Raw genomic sequence first — 24,763 nt, 5'->3', positions numbered from 1 at the left:
GCGGCAGCAGCAGAAGCAGAGTCACTGTCCATGGTGCAGAGCCTGGCTCCCCTCCCTGCCTGTGCCTTTCGCTGCCCACCCCTGCCTCCGACTTCCCCTCTCTCCCTCTGCCCAGTCCCCAGGCAATTGTGTGTCCCCTCCCCGCCAGGGTTTGCTGGCGGCAGCGGGCAAATGAGGTGCTGAAACATTGATCCCTAACAGCTGGGGGATTTCTCTCTGGCTTAAGAGGAGCTGGGCTCGTCTGCTCCGTGTGACTGGGCACCAGTGCTGCTCCTCTGGCAAACCTGCCGCCCTCTGTGGAAACTTGTTTTGCTGGGTCACTTCAAAAGGCCGGGTTGTTTCCTGGGCTGGTGGGCAAGGGTTGTAGCAGGGGGGATTTTCTTATGCTCTTAACTTGGCCCATCCCCACCTGCCGTTTCTTTAGGCGAGTCTTTGTGTGGCACTGGAGCCTCCCTTTCTGCTTCTGCACCCGCCAGCTTTAAAGCGGGGGTCTGTGTTATTCCACCATCTCTTCGCCCAGGGCTGGCTTTAAATGAAAGCCCAAACTATATATGAATGAAGGACAGGAACTAGCTTTAATGCTTTTTTGTGTAGCCATCCTTGTTAGTGGCATATTTTGATTGGGGAATCCAATTTCTCCCTTGTTTGAAGATCAGTTGAATCAGGTTAGGATGCAGTTTTGCTAGTGTCACAAAACTGGAGCTTTAGTATGAAATCAGTTTGATAAACCTGTGCCTGTATGCCAGCCTTTCATTTTTAACGGTGCTGTCCTTGTCATGTGCAGTGCTAACAAAACCTTACAAGTTAGATGCATTATTAACTTTTTCCCCATTATTGGACTTGGTGCTCTTGGTTAAGAGGAGTTAATTTCTAAGAGAGAAGTCTGAAATGCTTAAGACTTGCATTTACTCTTAACTTGCTTATTTTGCCATTTCAAACCCTTGTCACAAAGACGACATGCATTATTTTCGCAAGTTATTGATGACTTCTTCATTGGTGGGGTAGTGAAGCAGTTGTGATTGACTTGCTCAAAAAATAATCAGAACTGAATAGGTGTTGGTCCTCTTAGAGGTTTGGTTTATGATCGGAAAAGTGGGATTTGGGATAGAGTTTAAACTTATTTTTTCAGCCTTTGAGATTAGAAACTGGCCCTTTGTCTTTCCTGATTAATTGTTCTATAAGCTCTGTCAGTGGGTCTGGTTGTTATGCAAAAGCCTCACAGGAGACAAAAAAAGAATGAGGATAAAAGGGAGGTGGGCACACCCTTGCTTTACTGTCAGAAACATGAATTATTATTTTTTCTGCTGAAATTGGTGATAAGCACAAGAGTAAAGCAGAAATTGAGAAATTTAAGAAATAACCAAGTGCACAGAATTCAAGCAGTAAAGCGAGAGCCGTGCTGTTGACAAGAGTGAAACTGGTGTTCAGATGTTCATGGGGAGAAATATAGCAATTTTATGCTCAAGAAACAGTAGTTCTTGATATGTTAAAGCTTATTATGACTGTGGCAATGACATGTGAACATCACGGTGATAGACATGGTAGAAATGGGGAGATAAGTAATAATGGGCTATAGTTCCTCTAAGGTCCAGGTCACTGGTTTGAATTCAGCTTTAGATGACAGAATGAAAGTTATTACTGCCTGAAGACTCTGGTCTTGTTCCTAGTAAATTTATTCTTGAAAAACGGCTACAATAAGTGGCATCACTATTAGCTGCCTCAGTAAAGAACCCAGCGATTGAATTCCTTTTGAATGGATCTACCCTGCTACGCCTACTTGTGGATTCTGTAGGTCAGTATTAACCAGGCACATGGATGAGGTGGTGTTAAGTATACCCCAGCTTTTGGGTTTTTTGTTGTGAAGGTCTTCAGGCACCAGTACTTTGGTGTTATGGTACAGATAAAAAGTGCTGCATTGAAAATAAATTGAGGATATGGTGAATGTGATTGTGTAATCAAAGAAATCAGTTTTGAGGATTCAAGGGCAGGTGTAACTTCAGTAACCACTATTCTTTTTTTTTATTATTATTATTTGAGCTGGTGGTAAGTGAATTAAATGGACTTGGTGGAACATAAGCTCAGAAACAGAATATGTAGGTGGACTTCCAATATTCTTAGACTGGCTGATTATTTTATTATTAGTAACATATACATTTTAAACGTTATGTAGAAAACTGTTTGCCTGCTAGGAGCTCATTTAAAGATTTTATTTTCTTCTGCAGCAGTTAGTGATGCTTCTAAAACCTATAATGCAACCTATACTTGTTTAGTCTAGGTGACAGTGACATCATCAATACAACCTCAACTCTGGTTTTGTAGATAAAAAAGAAAATGTTTTCTTTTTGACACATTGCTCTTAGATGGCAAGTTTGCAGAAAAAAATAAAGGCATGTTTTTGCTTAATAACTTAGGATTTTAAAAACTTTTTGTGTGTAGTTCTAGAAAACTATTATGTTAGATTTGGATCTGAAGTTGGCTCTTTACAGTTGAAATGATTGAGTTTATCAGAAATAGGAAAGTCACTGTATCTCAGGACCCTCTTTTGTTTTGGTTTACTGTTAGGATGATGTGGCTGTACTAGCAGTATATGTGATGTTTATGCAGTATATGTGCAGGAAGCTACAAATTTGCTTCTGTAGCTTATTTATATTTTTTCAATCTGCTAAAAACTTGATGTTGTTTATAAAGCCTCCTCCTACTACCACTCCTACACACATGCAACTCAGCATGTTCCTGTATTAAAATAGAGCAAATAAATACAATTCAGTTTACAATGTCATCATAAAATAGATGGCAAAGTAGAACTATATAAAATAAGTACAAGAACCTAGTAGAGTGACCTCTTTTATAGCTGCAATTAATTTTAAAATGGGGTGCATATCTCAAAGTGTAGTGCTCTTGGTTTTTTTCTCCTGCTCCCACTCAGATTGGTGGCAAACTCAGTAACATTACTGGGAGTCCCATTAGGCCCCATCTCAACATAGTTGATTTTTCAGAGCAAGTCAAACGTACAAAGCTTTTAAATTATTAAAAAGCATATACAATTTGAAATGTAATTACCATAGAAATGTACAGTATAGATGCAAGAGTAGCTTGGGGAAGTTGGGAGTAAAGTTATTTTTACCTGACAGACGATCATGCAGAAGTGACTCATGCTCCCTCTCTTTTCCTTATCTTGTGATTTCTATGCTTATTCCTAAGCATCTCATGTGGTAGCTATGAAAAAAAATTCAGTTTGTAAATACAGAGAGGAGTGTGGTAGAATATCTACCTATTACAGTATTTTTGGAGAAATTACAAGTTTAAACTCGCCTACCAGTTTTGCTATTAATCTGCCAGTTAGCTTATAAGGTACAGCATTGACGGCTTGTATAAATGTTGCTGCAAACTTCTTATTTGTCATATTTTTCATTATGTTTATTATGAGAAATGTAGAATTAATATAATTTTACTTTTATGTTTCCATCCTCCTTTCGTATGTTAAACGTTAAAGCATAGCTTGATAGAATACTTACAATCCCAGTCTAGAAAAGGCTTATGCACATTTAACTTTGCCTATGAGTAGTTTCAGTGGGACTATTCGCATGTATAAAATTAAGACCGTGCATAATAAGAGTTTGTAGGACTGGGACCTCAAAGTGGTACTGTTAAATGACATTACTTCCAAAGCACTGCATATTGCTTGTTTCCAGTAAGGATAGCTGGTCAGTTCAGATTTCATCCTTAGAATAATTTACTTTCCTCTTGTTTGTTTCCTTTTGGGGGTAATGTATTAAATGAGTATACAGACATGATGGAAAAATAATCTATTTTTTTAAAACAAAAGTATTTAATAAAACGGTATTATAGCTGTCTCTAGAACTAATTATACTATTTTTAAGTGCACAGGGGATGCAGTGAAGATAGGCATTTTATTGGTCTGTGCAAGCACAAGCAAAACCATAGTCTTTTCCATAAAGCTCTTACAATCTTGGGTATCTCCAGGGTGAGCAATTTTAATTTTAGAAGGAAAAAAACCTTGTCTTTCTACACATGGATAATCTTTCCAGATTCATTGGTACATTGGTTGTGCATAAGCTGTGATTCCAAGAAGACAAATGGCAGATGCAGGACAGTATGCGTGGAAGGGATACTTTCTTGTAAAAATTGTTATAATGATGATGGCTCTTTCTACCGGCTTCTCAACCTAGCCCCCATTAATTGGCTGATTTAATATTGGAATATGTAGAACTGAGTCTTGAGGGATTTTTTTGGAGGGAAAGGATAGTATCCTTACACACTGATGCACATCACCTCAAGGAGAGCTTGTATTTGATCGCAACCAGGTACAGAAAAAAAATTCAGTTTGTTGCTTTGTTGTGGTCTGATTTATTCATTTTGCACTTTCTGTACTCCTTCATAAGAAAAAGTTGTGGCAATGATACCTAATCTATATGATTAATAATTTGTTCTGATCCTGCATGTCTGACCGTGGATCATGGAAGTATATGTCCTGAATGAGAAGAGCAGTAGTCTTTTTATTGTTAGATGGTTTATGGTAAAAGATGTGGGCTCTGCAGTTTTCAAAATGGCAGGTATATCATTGCCAAATCTTTTAAGCATTTGCTTAACTTATTTTAGTCAAATTTACTAAATATTGCCTGAAATAATAATAACACTCCTAAAAAGGATCGGTATGCTTTTCTCTAGACATTCCTTATGTATTTTAAAAATATGTTTACAAACAGTCTACGCTGGGGACTCCCTGTTTCACAATATTTATCATACAACAATAACCCCTCACCTGAAGAAATATTAAGATTTTATAATCTCCCAGTAGTCTCCCCCACAGTCCTTCGTAGCTAGAAAAAACATATAGGCCTTATGTCCTGAAGGTCAATGAACAAGAAATCTTTCAGATTTATGTTAGCAGCTCTTTTTGTGATTAGGGGCATTATTCATAAGTAATCTGTAATAAATCAAATTTTAAAGTTTTTATTTTTTTCCATAAAGAAATTTGGAAGCACACTTCAACTTAACGGCTTGGGTTTTATGTTCTTTTTAGGAGCATAAAGGTAGCCTCAAATTTATTCCAAAATATTGTGGTTTTTGGGTCGGGTTGTTTGTTTTTATGTTTTTACACATGCATATCAGGATCTTCATTCTCTTTGGGACCTTAGCATTGCTGGAGCATCATGTGTTTCAGAAGGTTCATCATGCCCAGCTCTCCCAGTTGTAGGAAAGGAGAGCTGCAGCTTGGGTTACAGCCTCATGTTACATCAGATGCTTCAAGAAGGCCAAAGGTGATTTAGAGAACTGAGGCCTTGATGTTTTTCATTTGAGAAAAGAAGGGAAAATAGTGTTTTGGGGTCAGCATAACTTCGGAAGCAGTGGCTAATAGCTAAAGAATATTTAAGAAAAGCTTAATTTTTGGTTTTAAGAACTGACTTGTGTTTTGAAATACCTGGCTTAATGAAGTAGGACACTGGCTTAAAGTTGAGGAAATGTTAATCAAAACCAAGTTGGGGAGGATTTAGGTGTGGCTAACTGAATGACTTCTGAGAAGTTGTTCTGGACCTGAGTTTGGAAACCCCCATCTTACAAAGCCAGAATTTGAACATGAGTAATATTTACTTCACTATTCCAAGCTAGCTGTGGAAATTATATCTTCACTTTACTTTCTTTGCTGGAACACTTTTGCAGCCTAGTCTATTGTGCTAGGTGCTGTACAGATCCAGAACGAAAGGTAGTCTTTACTCCAAAGATTTTACAGTCAAACTGGAAACTGTAGTGGGTTGTCCTATTGAGTGAAATCTTGATTAATCTATTAAAATTAGTAGGAGGGTTTCCTTTCTTTGATGGGACTGCCCATCTACTATAAGTTGAAGTACACGCAAAAATGTTGGTAGGATTGGTACCTAGGTTTAACGCGATGTCTAGCCATGGTTGAAAATGTAATATGTGAGGTACTAAGGAGAAAGTGTTGAAATATCCAGTTGTTGTGTATATCATGGTTGTAGTATTTCTTCATTCTAAAACACTTCTGTTATTGTTTTCATGAACAAGTTTGACTATTTCAGTTTTAAAATCATTTAGGAATTTGATGCAATTATCGCTGCTTCAATACCCCACACAAAAATGATCACTAAAACTGGAAAATAGCCCCAGTATTGTGGGTGACATGGACACCGACTCTGTGGGTGCTCCAGGTCTCAAGCACCTACTGAAAAAAATTAGCAGACGCTCAGCCCCCATGAGCCGTGGCCATGTACTTTCAAACGTTAAAAAAACAAACAAACAAAACCACACTTTACTAGAAGAAGCAGAGTGTTACTTCAGCCTGGCTCTGCAGTGTCTGTAAAGATCAGGTGCTTCAGCAGGGCTTTTTAGCACTTTTAGCGAAAGCTGATTCAGTCAGCTATTAGATAAACGCACCAAAAAAGCCCTACTAAAGTACCCAATCTTTACAGATGCTGCTGTGCTGGGTTGAAGTAACATGCTGCCTGTTCTGGGCATGAGCCAGGCTCAGTGAGGGAATGCACTGAATTCAAAGTAAAGCACTAGGTTTTGGGTTTTTTTGTTTTGTTGTTTTTTTTTTTACGTCTGCAGGCACCCACCGACAAAAACCAAAGTAGGCCCCTATGATGGGTATTGCCTTCATGTAAAAGCCAGTCACTTAAACTTACATCGCATCTTTTTTAATCATATGAATATTTATTTTTACCTGTTTATGACATATTAGTGTTGCTATTTTAATAATAGCGACTTTAGTGTTGATTATCTTCAAATAATAAAACCACCAGAACAGATTTTCTCAATAACAACAAAAATTAAGGGTGTAGTACTGCAGATGACTGCGTGCCTGTTTGCGTTTGCTAGCAATAGCAGGAGAACAGATATAACAAGGCCTCACACTGCTCTTATTGAAGGCAATAGCACAATTTCCTGTGTGGCAGATTTACTTTTTGAGGGTCCAGTCTTGCCAACATGATGTACTCTGAGTGAAATGCTCCTACAGTTTTGATTCCTCCCCCCAAGAAAACATTCCTGTGTAGTATTGTTGACCTAAAGGCAGCAACATTGCATAATGCTTGAAAACTAAAAAGTGGGACTAATTAGAAAGCAATTATAAATAGTTAAATTATTGCCTTTTTTATTATTATTAAAGTGCGCAAATTGTGTGTTTGAACTTAAGTCTTAACTGTCTGTAAATTGAAATCCTTAATACAGTTGTTTTGGGGACAATTCATAAACTAGAATCCTTTTAAAAAGGGGTATCAAATTGGGGTCTGGACATATCTTTAGAGGTAAGTGTTTAGGATAGAGCCTTCAAAGGAAATAATGCTACAGGAAAAAATCTAGACAGAGCTAATGCATCAGTAGTTCAGGAAAATGGGTTTTGTAAACTACTTGATCCCCTGGTGTCAGTGTATCAAATGTGGTAGTTGAATTCACATTAGCTTTGATAACATCCCTTTAATTTACATCATTGTGCTTCATGATTGCAGTTTGCCACTTTATACCTAGTCTCAGTCCTGCAATACCTAACTCATTGGGCCTGATCTGCTGCTGCCATGAACCATGTATAGTTGTTAACACTTGTAAATGGTAGCATTTTGCACACAGTTTTCCCAGTTGTGGATGACTAAGTAAGGTGCAAGGGAGCAGAAAAAACAGGCCTGTTTTGCTTAAGTATTGCTAGATTCTCAACTGCTTTGGCAAAGTTTGTCAGACCTCTAGAGGCAAATTTTCACGCTGCCTCCTTGTTGTTTCTAATAATAGCTCTGTAACTTCTATTAATACATTTGCAAAGGTAAATTTTCAGTAGTCTTTTCTTGTAGATGAGCATACAACTAATTTAATGCCGTGCTTAAAATGTGCTAGTTGTAGGAATACCCTGTAGGTTACAACTATATGCCCTACAATCTTCCTTTTTTCTCCCTTATGCCCCAGTCAGGAAACTGAGAAGGGGCTGGGGGATACATTTCAATATCAGAAAGCTTTATATTTCTACCTCAGATAATTTTGTTTAGCGTTACAACATTTTAAATATGGCCAAATATTCAGAACGCCTTAACTGAACCTGAGACAGCCTGCATCTTGCTATATATAGTTTTAAGGTACACTTATTTCATTTAGAGTGCCTAACATAGGATTTTTATGTAATATTAGAATTGGAATTCTGTCTTTCTTTTGGGTTTTATTTTTAAATAATCTTTATAATAGCCTGTTTTTGGGAACAGACTACTGTCTTTTGTTTCTAGATTTAACCAAGGGGTTGCAAATAAAGGAACAAAGAAGCCTCTTTATTCATGGTCTGAAGTCTTTGTTTGAGGAGGCATTGTTTCAGTTTATAAGAGTTGTTTAGTGCAAATAGATTGTTGGAAAGGCTGAAGGATTCCCAGGCACATAAGCATAGGCTTGTTAAAATCCAGTTATCTTCTCAGCTGTCCATCCTGGATTTGTTTGTTTCAAGGATACTATGAAAGGCCAGTTTTTCTTTCCTTATCATGTTTGCTTTGAGGTTACTTCTTACAGTAGTTGAAACTTTTTTTTTTTAATAACAGAAGAAGCTATAACATGATATGAGGTGTAAAGCTGAGGAAGGAGACAGATGGGATCATAATTATTTTAGATTTACCAGATCTTCCAAGTTTTTAAAGAAACTAAATGTCATTGTTGCTTATAAATCTTAACACATACTTGACTGTCCTTTCAATGCAGCTCCCTCTGTCTCCAGTCTTCTATTACATATTTCTTTGTCTTCCATTTTTTGTTTTTAAGCCTATTTTTTTCTGTGAAATGCAAGATCATTTAAGTAATTGTACTTAGCTGAGGTGCCCTTTATGTTGCAATTAAATCCAGTCCACAGTTGAAAGTTAATTGGAGGCAAACACATTTGACAACTAGAAGTCCTCTTACAGGTGCTTCCCCTAATGAAAGGTTCTATCTCATAAATGGATAGTAGACTAATTAAAAAACCATATTGGAGTATGCTGACAGGTGTACTGTTTTGGTACAGCTCTTGAAATGAACTGGGATTAAGTAGATGTCAACTCAGTTGAGCACTTAAAGAACTTTCTCAGTAAGTGGTAAAATGTACTGGAAGTTGAAATGTTAACACAGTGTACTCCAATGAAAACGAGACCATAGTAAACATACTTCCCCTGTTTAGAGAAAGGACCTCCAAGATGCTAATATGCATGCATATGGTTAGAGTCCTATAAGACCTTCTGAGTGAAGTCAATATCTTATTCTTCCGTGGTTGCAGACACGGCTTCTTTCATTTTACATGCATGTGCATATAACAAAGTGATCAGTAGGATCTAGACTCAGAAAAGGACTTGGGCATTGGAACACTACATATCACAGTGCCTCTCTTTTCAGGTGCTTGACTTTGGTTTTCATGAAAATTTAGGTTTCTAATCCCATTGAAATTACTGGAATTAGATGCCTTAATACTTTGAGGATTTGGGTCCTAGCTGCTGGTGGGATCCCTAGATCTGGTTACAGATGTAGCTAAATTGCTTGTATGATGCATGGAGCAGTGAGTGGGCAGGAGGTGTTGGGCATTTCAGAATTTGGTTATTTCAGTGATTCATAGTGGCCAACTTCTGATCTGCAAGATGCCTAGAGTAGCCATGAGGAAGTGCAGAAAGCACGACTGTTTTGAATTTTACTTTTCTTGAGGGTTTACACACCTAACTGGGCTGCAAGGAAGTGGCTACAATAGTTGGGATTCACAGCCCCCCTCCCTTCTTGAGTTAAGAACCTAAGTTTCTTTCACCAACTGAGGAATCATTCCTTCCCCCCCTGCCCCATGTATTTCTTAGTAGTTAATACTTTCCCAGGAAGTGGGAGAAATGGGTTCCTATGCCTGAGTGGGGTTTGAACCCCTCTGTCCCAAATTGCAGCTGAATGCCCTAATCTCTAGGCTCTTCTGTGATATGGGGCATTTCCCCATTTTGTTTTGAAACTGTGCCACCTTATCTGATGACTGTTTAATGTTAAATATATGAACAGCCTTGGGGCTGCAGAGCAAACTCTTGCCCCATCTCCCTTCCTATTCCTTGAGCTAGATTAGGGGTAGCCAAGCTGTGGCATGCATGCCATAAGTGGTATGGGTAGCCTTTGTGTGGCACTTGTCCTATCAAAGAAGGGACAAGCAGCACAGCAGGAGATCGGGAAGGAAGCACAATGCAGAGCAGCAAATGGGGTAGGGAGCACAGGTCAGGAAGAAGAAAGCACTGCAGCAGATCAGGCAGGGGAAGAAACTGGGAGTGGCAGTCAGGGAAGGAACAGGGCTAGTTTGTGGGACACATGCTGATAAGGTTGTCCCCCACTGGGCTAGCATTATGCTTTTTCTTTTTTTTCTTTTTCTTTTTTTCTTTTGTTTGTTTTGGTTCCCCGCTATGGCCCAAGGAATCCTAAATTCTGCTTTTGAAAAATGGTCATCTGGCTTCAGCAGGAGGGGGGGAAGTTGTTTTTCTCAGTTTGGAAGAGTCTGTCGCTTGATGAGTAGGGTTCTCTCTTAAGAAGTGGGAAATGTGTGTTTGAGTCCCCTCAAGCAAAGGAAAGAAATTAAACCTAAGCCTCTCCATGGGTGAGTAGTTTAACTGCGGGGGTTGTGACGGGAGGGGGCTCTTCTTTCTCTTTCAGCCATGCTTTTGTGGTTCTGGTGGATGCATTTTTGTAGTGTGCTTGTTTTAGTAGCTGTACTGAATCTACTCAGTGTGCTTACTTGACTAGGCCCCTAACGGGAGAAAAGGAGAGAAGCTCCTAATTTTCAGGCTCCCTATTTGAGTTGACTGTGAGAGATGAATCCAACCGCTAAGTCTTCCTAGGATGAATTAAGTTCTGGGCATGTGCATAAGCAGAAATGTACTGTCAGAAATGTAGGTGTCTAGAGTTAGCTTAAGAGAATTGTGCTCTTGGTTTTAGGTGGAAGGTATATGTTCAAATGCTTTTGTGAGCATTTGAGCTTACAGAAAGTGTGAAAGCTTTCAGCTACACGTGTTTAGTTTGTTCCACATAAACTTGAGTAGTGCTTTGCGTATCACTAAAATAAAAAAAAACCCCAGCCAAATGAAAGCTTATGCTATATGGAATGCGTTGTGCCTTCTGATGACTGTGCCACACGTTAACTTTTACAACTTGCTTGAAATCAAAGGAGAAACCTATAGAACATTTAGGAAATGAGGAGGTTTCCAGTGTTCATTTTAAATGACCTTACTTTCAAAAAAGTGAAATTCTACTTGATTTGGGGGCAAGAGTGTTGTTTATATTTGAAAGAGTAAACATCTCAGATTAAGTTGCTAACCTGTCGCTTTACACCAATTTAATAAGGAGCTACTAGTTTAACGTTTCTTCCACATAGGATGGTGTTGGAAGTATTTGGCTTAGTGTAATACCTGTTTCAGTTACGAAATACATAGGTTCTGTTGTAAAAACGTTGCTTTTTCAATATTTAAAGAAATTTATTTACCCATTGAGCTAATGCAGACTTGTACAAAAGTACCCACAGTCAAATACACTCATCAGTGGTTAGATCTTTCTTCTCAAATATATTTATAGAGTATATTTATCTATGGAAAAAGTTTGTGATCAGTTTTATGCAAAGCTTATTTCCAGTGGAAGGAATATTTTTTGTTCCCTCTCCGATTCCTCTTTGCAGTCAATGACTGTTTTATGAAATGAGCAGTTATTAGAAGAATCAAGATTGTGTATTATTTAGATCTTACTAGACAAGTGGGATTTGTTCCTTCCATGTCAGTTATCAAAAAGATTAACCCTTTGCCCTCTGAGTTCTCATTGTAGCCATTTAGAAACAGAGGTTGTTTGTATACGAAAGTAGCAAAATGGGGGTGTATGCCAAATGGAATGTTCCTCAGCTGAATGGGTTTGCAAATATTACATAAATTTTGTCTTGCATTTCAGGCACCAATAAAAGCAGCTTGTGAAGGCATCTTATGCAAGACTGGATTTTTTGAAGATGTTTACAATGCAGTCATATCAAGGAGTATACGCGAAGGACAGTCTCTTCTCAATGGTATTTACAAATAGATGTTCCTGGTGTTTCATTTCTTGGGGGTTGGTTTGTTTGTTTTTAATTTATTATGTTTTCTAGCACTGTTCTGGAGTGTGTGATTTTTTTTTTTTTTTTTTAAACGCTTTTTCTTGCATCTGTGTTGAATAATTGTTTGTTTCTTTGTTTATGTAAGATACTGCCATGGGACTTCAACGAAAATTTGTTGACTTTAAAAAACATGTAACCCTCCCACTAGCAAGAACTTGAAAATACTTGAGTTCTATCTAGCAAACCTTCTCTTGAATCTCCCCACCGTGTGCTTCTCAGCATAGAATTCATGTTTGGCTGTGTTTCTTAATATATTATCTCTCAATAATTGCTTTATTAACACGTCACCAGCCTGTATTGAGCAGTCAGTGGGGAATATGGAAAAAGATTACTTTCTTTTCCACTTGGTGACCTATGTAAAGACTGCAGTTATACCTGTTGCTTAATGTTCAGGGGAACGCTGAAGACTTTTCCCTACTATTCCTTTGGGACATGCAGTGTTCTCAATTTGGGTCAGAAAAGGTACAGAAAAAGCCGAGCTGTGTGTGTAATCCAAGCGCGCACACACACTGTGCGCGCTAATCAATGGAATTTGCAATTCTGTGGATTTAAGGGCAGCATAATGTATCTCTTTAAGAGATGTAATAGTGTGCATGTTCTTTCTGAGCACTGGGACATGTGGAAGGCACTCTCCTGGGTAGTGTGCCTCTGCTTTGCCCCAGTGCATATTTATGCCTAAATGGCATGGCGCCCAGATTGAATCTAACAAAGTCCTGATCGAGCAATGAACTCTGCAGAAACACAGACGCAGTTCTTCATGCACATGCAGACTCCAACTGAAGCCATTTGGGCTCTACATGAGCACAGGGATCCTCAGGATTGGAGACTCGATATCCAGTTCTTTGTGTTTCTCTTCCAGCTTGCTTTTTCTTTTTAGAATTCAAACTAGTGTATTTGCTGAGACTTTATTAGTATGCAGAATTACTCCCAAATAGATGCATTTTAGTGGAGTTGTAATTGTCCCTAGAAATCTAATATTTAAGAATGTGTTAAATTTGCTCTTTTTTAAGTGAGTATCAAAGAAATTGCTTTTCAGCTAATTTTAGAAGTGGTGGAGCTGACCAAGGAAATTGGTTTCAGGCGGTTTCACATACATCTTAAATTAGGACTAATTTAATTTCATTCTTTGTTTCTTTTCCATATCAATATGGCTATGCAGATCAAACCATTTAAATAAAGAGACCTTTTAAATTAAGCTGCAAAACAAATGGATTCTTGGGACCAAAAGTTTAAGTTTTGATTTAACGTACTATATGTAACTATCTCCTTTTAATTTATATTTTTACAAACTTGCTTTGTGGTGTTAAAAGTATCATGGAAACTTGAATGAAGGAAGAATTGATCACCTTTAGAGTATTAGAACTTGAGATATTATTCTTCTGTTTCACTTCAAGCAAGTATATACTGTTCGTTACAGATTTATGTATTGATTTATTAAAAAACAGACGCTTAGAAATTATTGAAATAATTGGAAAAATGTTTTGGTACTAGTCTGGCAACTTGCTATCAGTAAGAAGGTTTTGTGTTTTGTCTTTTTTTGCTTTTCATTCTCCTTCTCTTTCTATGCATGAATTAATATGTTTTACAGTAGTACCCAGAAACTCCAGAAATAGAAACTATGAAGTCTGCTCTGCCTGCCTTATTCTCATCCTGTGCTAGTCAGTCTCCATGGACAGACTTTTTTTCCTTCTAACATTTCCAGTTAGGTTTTTGCTCTTTATAATGATATTTTTAATGGCTTTGAAGTGAATACCTGTTTACTAAGACTTGAACTTAGGTACCCAAGTAATTTTTGTGTAGGTCATCTGATTATAATGACTCTGTTATACACTCTATTAAACCCTAAACTGGTTTTGATCAGTAGTTCTCTGTTAGTCTGAACTCAGGCAGAAGGCAGGATAGAGTTATACCTTACAGACTGACTAAATTGGAAATGCATAAGCTTTCATAAGAAATAGCTTGCTTTGTCAGATGCTAGGAATGGACTGTCTACATAGTATCATACAGTCACAGGACTTTCCTACTCATTAGCTGTCCCCATAATATTTCATTACTTTTTAACTGAATATAATATGTGAAGTAATATAGCTGATCTTCTCTTGAAAGACATTACAAATACAAAGCATAGTAATGTTATTGTAGCCATGATGGTTGTTGAATCATCTGTATACTTGGGAGAGATTTCTGTTTCAGTTATTAATTTTTTGCTCCCAAGCCAGTATTCTAAAGGCTTTGTGTAGGTTTCCCTGAAGGACAAGGAATGGGAGGTTAGAGGTGGAACAGCTTTTCTGTAGAAAGTGTTCTCCCAATACGGAATGGTTTTTTGGGGGGGAGGTTTTTTTGTCCTTTACCATTTTTCTGCAAGAGTCATTGTGGAGCATAGGAGCTATGTTAGCTTACTAGGTTAGATTCCATGAGGCCACTGGTACACAAAATGAGACATAATACAGTTGGTGATAAGCACTGTAGGATCTACATATTCTGATAGTTTTGCTGTATGGAGTTTTGTTTGAAGTGATGGTGGAAGTATGTTGGCTGGCTTGGCATTTGCTGTTTAGGCAGGTTCTTATTCTGGTTGGTGTTTGTTGATTAGCAGAGAGTTTGCTTCTGTTGATGAGTTTGGCAATGTTGAGGGTTATATGAAGACTATGGGATGCTGAGGGTCGTGAATATTTCCTTCAAGTTGTGATTCCTGTCAAGTATATTTAGTTATTGTGCAATGATCTTCCTTATAGGTTGCAGTGTGGTGGCATGTAACAACCAGGACTGTGAGGTATTGTATGTTTGTATAAAATATTTGGGTGGCTTGTTCAAAGAGATGATCTGTTTCTCTGGTAGAGTGTCTTTGTTCAATAAAGTAAGGTAGGGTTGGAATAATGGTGTAGCTATGGTAGTCTAGAGAACATGTGAGCAACAAGAGGGTTTTTTTTTAATATCTTCTATTGGGATAACTATATAGTAGGGGGTAGAGGTGCACCAATTCATTGGTCTGATATTGGATCGGCACCAATATAAATAAAATTGTCTGGATCGGAAATCGACCTGATGGGCTGATAACTTGGCCGGTAAATGTCTCGTGATTTCTGATACCAGCCCAGCAGCTTGAAGAGCTGTCAGTTCGTAAGTCTGCTGTGGTAGAAGCGGCATGGGCCGGGCAGATCAAGGCCTGCGTGGTGAGGGAGGAGTGGGGCTGGAGCAGGGGCTAGGGCAAGCACTGCCCAGGCAGGACGGGTGCAGGACTGAGCCGCAGCTCGTCCGGGGGGGCACGGGAATGGGGGCAGCTCTCGCCACTGTGCACTTCTTGTCCTGGAGCCGCTGGTCTGGTGGCTCCCACCACTGCTTCTGCTGCTCATCTGGGAGAGCATGGGGCGCTGGCATGTGCGTGGGGTGAGCTGGGGCTGGGGCTGCACCAAGCTCTACCTGGCAGGTTGGGGCTGGGCCGTGCTGTGCTCAGGGTGGGTGGCAGCAGTGGTGAGAGATTGACTGGGGCGGGGGGGGGCTACGGTGAATTTTGGAATGGCTGTAGCCCTACTCCTGTAGCCCCCTCTGAGCACCGCCCATCCTGAGTGCAGCACAGCCCAGCCCAGCCCAGCCCGTGCTGGGAAGAGCCTGCCCCAACCCCACCCTGCGCAGATCCAGGGCACATGCCCCCCCGCATGCTCTCCCAGATGAGTGGTGGGAACCACCAAACGAGTGGGTGTGCACTGGATGAGTGGCTCTTGGACAAGTGGTGCACAGTGGCAGAAGCCACGCCTCCCCCTCCCCCCGGCATCCCCCGGATGAGCCATGTCTGTCCTGCACCTGCCCCGCCCAGGCTGGGCAGCCCCAGCCCCGCTCCTCCCTTACCACTGGGGCCTGGATCTGCCCTCCCCCCCCATGACCCTTCCCTCCCGCTTCTCCTTGCACCCCACCAGACTTACCAACTGGACAGCTCTTCCAGCGCCCAGGGTGGTATTGAAAATCGGATCCGTATCAGCCCCAAAAATCTCTATTGGTGCACTCCTAGTAGGGGGAGATGTTAAACAAGCGGCTGGGCCCAAATGCCATTCCTCAGGTCTTCTTATTTGCTGGTTGAAGGCAGCTAACGGATTTGGTGAGGTGGGTGTGTAGTATTTTCCTCATGGCAGATGCAATGGTATCTGAGGGTCTTGCTACAGATTACAACTTTCTTGATATGTATGGGCAGTTTATTAGTTTTGTGGAAAGAAGTATGTTGGCCCATGACCTTTTCTTTCCTTTTTGATATATGGCTGTTTATAGGGTGATGTACTTACCTGTGTTAGTTTGTAAGGTGGTAATCTACCCTGCCTTCTGCCTGACTTCAGACTAAGTAAATCAGAAAGCAGTGACATAAGCTTTTGGAAGCAGAGGGTTTACTTCATCAAATGCTTTCTGTTTATAGGGCCATTCTGGATGTAGATTGTAGCAGCTAGATAGTTGATATTAATATTCCAGAGATAATTTGATAGAAGGATGGTAGATGAAATTAGAAAGAACTAGGTATATCCAGATGTTTAGTTCAGATGATGAAAAAGTATATAGGTATAGTGAAGGTTTCATGGTGCGTTTTTCCCAAAAAGGTTTTTTTTCAAGATGACTCATGGAGAGCTTGGCATATTGGGGGAAGCTATCTTTGTGCGAAGGCTGTATCCATGGTTTAGAGGCAGTGTTGGCTTACGAAGATAAATTTATTGTGGGTGAGGCTAAAATGGATGAGCCACCTTTGAAGAGATTTTAGGCTGTATCTGCATCTTTTCCAGACTGAGGAAAGGCGTTTTTGCCTCCAAAATTGTCTTAACATTTCTTCCAACTATCCAGTTGTTTCAATAAATTATATGAATTTTAATAAAGCAGATTTTTTGATGATGTTTTAGGGAAGAAGGAATAGAAAAAAGTACAAAGCATACGATATGTTTAATATTATGTGAGAAGCAGTATGAAATAGATTAAAAAAAGACTTGAGGAATTAATTAATCACTGTAATCGTTATTCTTTTTTTAAAATTCCATCATGCATACAACTTGTTGGCTACATATAAACATGCAGTCCATCATTGTATAGCTTTGACATATATTTAGTTTTGCTGTCATTTTGAAATGCTGTTCTCAAAAGATTGCTACCTGAGCTAGGTAATTTCTTGAAATATGCTTGCCTCTGTTCAGAATAGTTCCTTCTCTATTTCCACAGCATCTCCTAATGTAGTTTTTCCCCGCAGGGGTACAGAGGTATCATTGGGAACTGTTCGTCTGTATAAGCAGCCTCAGGTAGCAGCCCAGTGTCCCATGCATAATGTCTTTATTCCCACTTCATTCATCTTACTGCAGCGTACTTGCAGCCCAGCCGCATAGAGCAAATTCATGGAATTCCACCCTGGCATACTCTGAAAAACTCAGTTTCTGGTGAATGGGGAAAAATGGAAAGGGGCACTGGGGGACAGGGAGGAGGAGGCTGTTAAAAAAAGGAAGAGTGAAATAATGAGATTTATTACAGTGGAGGGAGGGAAGAAGGGAGAGAGAAGCAAAGAAATGCACGACAGCGGTCATTGTGCTAGAGCACAGAGTGAGAGAGCAGGAGGAGCCAATTGAGTTTGCTACGGGGAAAAAAACACAGCAAGTTGCCAAGTCCAACAAAAAATTGGGCAGTGATTGGAATGAGTGGGACGTAGCTCTAAATTACGGGGAAGGCATTGTTGCCTGCTTCTTTGACATCCTGCCACTGATGTGCTGTTGCTCCCATGCTTCAGAAACATTTTAGGGTTACAGCATTGGCTGATTTGTGGCTTTTAGGGACTTTCAAAGAGTTATGTCTTGCACCTCAGTCTTGCACATCCTTTTCAAGGTGTCAGGTGGTACAAATGTGGTGTTGGTGTTGGGTGCTTTCATCGCTTGCTAGTTAAAGTTTACTGCAGGTCTAAATAGCTAATTCTGCTAAGTCATAAGTATAAACACAAACTACTGCACCATGATTTTGGGCTCATTTTTCGGTGGTGATGCACTTCTTTTACATAGATGTGATGCAGGAACCAGGATACTTCTGTAAACAATTAGTAAAATCTGTGATTAATGAAACAGTATAAAGAGTCAGTCCCTTACTTCAGTATTGCTTAACCATTTTCCTTCACAAGCTGGATGGGCAGTGCCTGGTCGGTCTATGGGCTGTATGTGGCCAGTGGTCCTGATCTGGTGCCTAGGGGGGACATGACAGGCACCATCCGGCCAAACAGAAGGCTGCAGGGGACAGCTTGGTCTTACAGTTGTAGGGGACATGGCCCTGTGGGAAGGAGGAGAAGTGGCTTGGCCCTGTGGTGGGGAGGGGGGTCATGGCTTAGCTGCAACTCAGCCTTGCAAGTGGAGGGGTCATGACTGGGTCCCACCTAGCCCTGCGGGAGAAAGTGTGGCCCAGTTCCTACCAGCTAAGTGGGGCTTGGGGTTTGTGAGTTTGGCTATGGGGGAGAGTGGTAGTGGAAGGAAGTTGGGTGCATGTGCCAGGGGATAGTCTGGGTCTGGTATATGGAGCATGTATAGTGCTTGCTTTTGACTTGATGTATAGCAGTGGTTTTCAACCTGTGGTCCACAGAGGGTATACATATTGGTCAAGTAAGTCCCATGGTCTGCATCAATGCTTCTGGTTGTCACTGGATGTAAAATTTGTATCGGCATAAGCAGCCACATTTTCAGGGGGAGTTGTCATCTCTGTGGCTTGATTATGTGTAAAATTTTAGCCAGTTGGATCTAAACTACAATACTGAATATTTAACTTTTTAAAGCTCTGGGTTACATTTTGTTTTACATTTCACTGTTAAGAAAATGCTGAAAATGGAGGGTAGGAAGAGAAGAAATATTAGGTTCAGTGAGTTATACAAATATTGCATCAATTGAAGCTTATTTCTCTAGTGGAATACATGAATTTTAAGTATTTCTGTCTCAAAAAAAATCCTGAAAATAATATGCTGTTCTTGGTTTTAGCACAGTGGCTTATAATAAATTTTGATATGGTGAAAATCTGTTTATAGAGAAATTGAATTTAATACAAATCCAGTAATGTTGCAGTTTATTCTAGTTCATTCGTGCTGCATTTATCTGGGGGCTTTGTGGGTAGGAACTAATTTGCTTGCTGTATTCCAGTTTCCCTTTAACGGTATGAAGAGTGGCTCATAAGGATCTGAAATGGAGTGTCCTTGAGGGCTGAATTCTCTGTTGTGTCTAGTAAGCCCCCAAGCACAGCTCAACAGGGGACTGCAAAGTTTGGCAGTCTGTAACGTCAGTACCAGTTTTACTTTCCTAAAATGATTTAGTGCAGTCACGGTGCTGCTTAAACTCTGCCAGCTAGTAATGATGCTTGAGGAGTCGCTATGACTTAGGACCAGTGCAACAGATTCTCCAGGCCTGATCCCTTTGCTGGGGACGGTTGGAAGGAATGGCTAGAGCAGAATTGCATGGAAGGGCAGGATAGAGAAGGCTGATGATCTAGCCATTTTAAGTGGGGAAATGAGTGACAGAGAACACGGGAGAGGGGAATCTTAGAAAAAAGAAAAAAATAGAAAAAACGGTATTGGAACGAACAGAACATGAACTCAGGTGAGCCAAACTGTGTTCACATAATTCCTAAGTGAAACCCTGTTGAGTTGCACATTGTGTGTGTCATTATACATTCAGTTATATCATTTAGGACTACAATGCATCTTTTGTTGACTTGTCATCTCTGTAGAAACCCAGAAGACAAAATTACTAAAGCATCATATTGAACTGATATTATAGGAAAAAACCTTGTATTACAGAAAATATTACCATACTAAATATAAATGAATTCCAGTAGTAGCTAAATACTTACTGACTACGTGAAATGAAATCGTACTGTGCTACAGGTGCCAGTCAACAAAACCAAATATATTTTGAGCTGCTTTTGAGTTCACCTCAGTTCAGTGAACCGGATTCATTCTTGTTGGCCAAGTTTTGTTCAGCCTTATGGCATTTGGCTGCCTGTGAGATGATAACTTTTTGAAAGCTATACGTGATTGATTCCAAAATTTCAGGAAATATTTTAGGTACAACCTTATTGATTTTGATGGAATGTAGGAGTATAAAAAGAAGAGAGGGGGTTACATGGAGCCCCAGTCAATTGTTTGTTGTGGTCTGCTAAACACCTCTTCACTATCTGTAAAGTAGTGAAACAATACTTTCCAGCATGCCAGTACTCAGCTGTCAGCTCTCCATCCATGCAGTTGAGTTTAGCTTACTAGAACACCAAAGGATGTATATCCTAGAGGGCAGGAAGAACAGTGTGTGTTATGGGGAGAAAGTTTATAGCCTCTGGCAAGGGAAGGATGGAAGCATGAGCATACAAACTCCTGTGGCAGGAGATGAGAGTGATGATGCATGGTAGAGGCTGACAAATTCCTTGGCATGGGAGGGAATGGGTATCCCACTGTCAGGTAAGAGGGAGCACACGCAACTGCAGTTGTGTAGGGCACTGGAATGGATGGAGTTGAGGGGGAGGGTTGGAGGATCCTGTTGTGGAGTACGGGTGAGAGTACACAGCCCCCTGTCTTGGTAGGGAGAATAAAAGACCGTAGAAAAGGAGTATGGGAGTATTAAGAGCTCCTAGGTTGGGCTGGATTGGGTGGGGACTGTGGTATTCCTGGGCTTCTCCACAGGATTCAATACGGGCAGTTGCAAGATGGTGTTACACATCTGAAAGGAAATGGCAGGGGTCTAGGGAAACTCAGAAAAATGATTTGAATGTTTTTTGGAAACGGGTAATGTGAATGTAGTCGAGAGAAACTGATCTTCTAGCCCTGACTGATGGGAGAGCCCCTTATGGCTATTCCTCTTTCCAGTTTTATCTAATATTTACATACATCTACTAGGAGAGTGTATAGATTCAAAAGGCAGCAGTACTCGTATATCTGTCCCATTTTTGCAGCCAGCAGTAACATCAAGAGGTCACATTTGGTGGAGACTACCTCCCATGTTACCAGTACAAAAAACCTCCTGCTTCATTAGTATGACTGGGAAATCTAGGGATCTCACTATGTGGTCAAGATTGGAGCATGCACAAGGAAGAACTGCTTGAAGATCAACTCTAGCAGAATGGAAGCTACTCTGCTAGACAAAGGGAAAAGAACTTGAAGGCAGTGTAGTCATGGTTTGCCTTCCACTGATCAAGGATATATATACTCACTAAGCATTGTAAGTCTGCAATTTTGGATTCTGAACTAAACTGAAAATCTTACACAGCAGTCAGAATTATATAGGAAAATGTTGATTGTCCTTACTAATGATGACTTAGCCTCAGTAACACAGGTTTTTACCTCAGTTCTTGCTTGCTTATTCATACAATTATCCGATGGGAAGGAATCTCAAGGGCCAGCCCCTTCCACAAATGCAGGGTACACTATTCCTAAACCATCCTTGGCAAATGCTTATCCAGCCTCTTTTTGCAAACCTCCAGTGAAAGATTACAACTTCGCTAGGCAGCTTATTCCATTTCCATACTGTTCAAATAGTAAGGAAGGTTTACTTGTTCTGTTTTGTTCTGTCTTTTTTTTCCTGAGATCAAGTGTAAATAGACTTTGCTTCAGATTAAACCCACTGCTCTGTGCCTTACCCCCTGCAGTTGTTTTCCATTTTTATAGCGGCCTTTCAGATATCTGAAAACTGTTATCATGTTTTCCGCCTTAATCTCTTTTTCTTCAAACTAAACATGCCTAGTTCTCTCAACTTTTTCTTGTACTTCTTACACTATATCCCTTTACCATCTTCCTTACTTTCCTCTAGATCCTCTTCAGTTTCACTACGTGCTTCCTAAAATGCAAAACTCAGAAAGTAATACATTACTCCAACTGAGTCTTAACCAGTGCTTTGTAGTGGTATTATCACTTCCTGCATCTTACATACACTACTCATCCAGACCATTTGCTTTTTTTGTGACTATTGGTGTTGCGTCTATGATTCAACAAAATAGGGCTGTCCAACATCTGAGTGCCTGCCCATGGGCCCTGTCCCTACCCTTGCTGCACTGCACTGCACTATATGCCCCCTCTCCATGTGTGCCCCTCCCCACTCTCTGCATCATGCACTCCTTGAGCTCCCAGGGCACCTACCTTGGCCCTGGGGTGGGGGGAGCAGGCAACAGGAGGAGGGGGAGAGAGCCTGGAGATTGGCAGCAGTATGTAGAAAGCAGTTGGAGAAGTGGTGCCTGGACCAGGAGTCTGGGAGCTGCAGATTAACCCCATCAGGGGTCAGATGTAGCCCACAAGTCTCTAGTTAGACAACCCTACAGCAAAACACCCAGATCCTTCTTGGCAGTGCTGCTGGTTAGTCAATCAACTCCCACTCTATTTGTGCATTTAGTCTTTCTTCCCTTGGTGTGTGCGGCATGTCTTTGAATTTCATTTAATTCTCTCCAGCCTAAGTCTCCAATTTATCAAGTTCTTTCAGAATTCTATAATCTAAGCCTCCAAAGTGTTTGCAAGCCGTCTTAATTTTCTGTCATCTGCAAACTTGGTTAGGAAGCGCTTTAATCCAAGTAATTAATAAAAATGCTAAACAGCACGGGACCTCAGAACAGACCCCTGTGGAACACTACTTGAAACCTTCTGCAATTCTGACATCGATCCATTTGTAGTTACTCTTTGCTTGTGGTTAACCTGTCAATTCTATATATCCACCTAATGATAGTAATTCTGTTTAGCCCACACTTCCTTAGTTTACTTATGAAGTGTCAGATGGGACTGTATCAAAAGTATTTTTAAAATCCAGGTGTATTAAGTTCATTGCATTCCCTCCATTCACCAAGCCTCAGTTGAAGAAGGCTGTCGGTTTGGCTTGGTTTGGCATAATGTGCATCTAGCAAATCCTGTTGGTTGCTACTGATCATCCCCTTCTCCTCTACCTGTTTAAAAATAGATGGTTTACTGATTTTGTTCCAATAACTTCCCAGGTATTGCGGTCAGGCTGGCTAGTCTATAATTCTCTGTATTTTGGTTTCCCCACCCCATCTTTTGTTTTAATCTTAAAAAAAAGATTGGCACTATGTTAGCCCTCCTTTAGTCCTTTGGAACATGACCTGTTTTCCACAACTTTACAAATTATTCCCAAGGACTCAGATTTCAGATCTTTTAGCCTGTTCCTTTAACCCTTGGATGAATTTTGCCAGGCTTGCTTACTTTTAAATTCTTACAGATTTTTCAACAGCTTTGTGACAGACTATTTTGAGATTATGTTCTCCCACTCGTCAGTTTCTTTGCGTATATTAATTTTATTAACTGTTTGGTTACAATTTGGTGAGATCTTGTAAAGATTGAGGCAAAGTAGTCAGTGAGCAGCCCTGCCTTCTGTATCTTTTGTTTATAATTCACACTTGCTGTTAAGTAATGGATCCATAGTTTTCTGGTCTGTCTTTTCTTTCTGGCATATTTATAGAACCCCTTCTTATTGCCTTTAACATCCCTTGCCAGTTGCATCTCATTTTTGGTTTTACTTTTCTGATTTTGTCACCCCATCTTCTTGTTATTCTTTGGTATATATGTACTTAATGATACACCCTTCCTTTCATTGACTCTGTTTCTCTTTTGATTTTTGAGGCAGCTAGGAAGCTCTGTGTGTAGTCACATTGATCTTTTTATCTTTCCACCATGTTGGAATAGCTTCTTATTGAACTTCTGATATACTGTGTCCTTTATCAGCCCTCCTGGACCTCTTTATCCTTCAGTCTTGTGTACCCATGGGATCTTACCTACTCTTTCTCTGAATCTGTTAAAGACTGCCCTTTTGAAGTTCTGCTAATCTCTTGTTTTCCTGTTCTAAGGATTGTGAATGCTGTCATATCATTATCACTGCCTCCCAAGTTTTCTCTTCTCCCTTATTGAGTAGAACAAAATCCAAGACAGATGACCCCCTACTTCTATCCTGAGCTTTCTGAAATAGATATTTGTCCTCTAAACATGTTAAGAATGTCTTATGTTTTGCTGTATTATTCATCCAGCAGATATCAGGGAAGTTAAATCCTCCGTTAGACAGACAGACTTAGGCTTTTATACTAGTAGAATATATAGAAGTCTGTGTGTCTGTCACACTTTGGCTGATGGAAATAGCCAATCAGAGTGCTCCAAGCATGGGGGAGTGCTGCCATGATTCTGAAGCTGCACTGAGGACCAGACAGGGTGGGGGAGCCGGGGCCAGGGCTGACCTTGGCTCCCCCACCCCGCTCCCTGCAAGAGGCAGAACAGCAGCAGCATGGTGCGTTAGGTGGCGGCACTCCATCGCAGCCCCCTACTCCTTCCACCCCTCCATCATACTTGATGGACAATTGGCTAGTCTGTGTGTAAAGGGCTTAGTCTGTCTGTCTGTAACACTCTCAGGGGACATGGCTCCAACCAGTGCTGTGCGTGGGGTAAATTGCCTGTCGAGAATTATGGTGGGGCTGGAGGCAAGGGGGGTGGTGTGGGGCCAGACGCGGAGCTGGAGGGCGGGGGGGAATGATAGCAGGGGCAGAGTGCCACCATGACGGAGGGGATGGAGCAGTGGGGGTGAGGCCAACAGCTCTGGCATTGCACTGCCCCTCAGCCCTGGTCCTTGGAGGCAGTGGTGGCTTGGGATGATGGCAGAGGGGGATGGTGGGGACAGAGTGGGACAGTGGAGTGGTACC

At 40.6% G+C, this 24,763-nt stretch overlaps 1 protein-coding gene across 1 annotated transcript in view; it reads left to right on the top strand.

Moving 5' to 3' along the window:
• CDH2 (cadherin 2) overlaps positions 1-24,763 on the top strand; it is a 191,498-nt gene that overhangs the window by 3,330 nt on the left and 163,405 nt on the right. The window contains exon 5 of the mRNA XM_025214267.1: positions 11,917-12,028. Within this exon, the coding sequence (XP_025070052.1) occupies positions 11,917-12,028 (112 nt within the window). The remainder of the gene's footprint in view (positions 1-11,916; positions 12,029-24,763) is intronic.

The sequence above is a fragment of the Alligator sinensis genome, unplaced genomic scaffold (assembly GCF_000455745.1).
Source record: "Alligator sinensis unplaced genomic scaffold, ASM45574v1 scaffold117_1, whole genome shotgun sequence".
Lineage (NCBI taxonomy): Eukaryota > Metazoa > Chordata > Crocodylia > Alligatoridae > Alligator > Alligator sinensis.
Note: the sequence above shows the minus strand (reverse complement) of the source record. Positions and strands in the feature narration are given on the sequence as shown.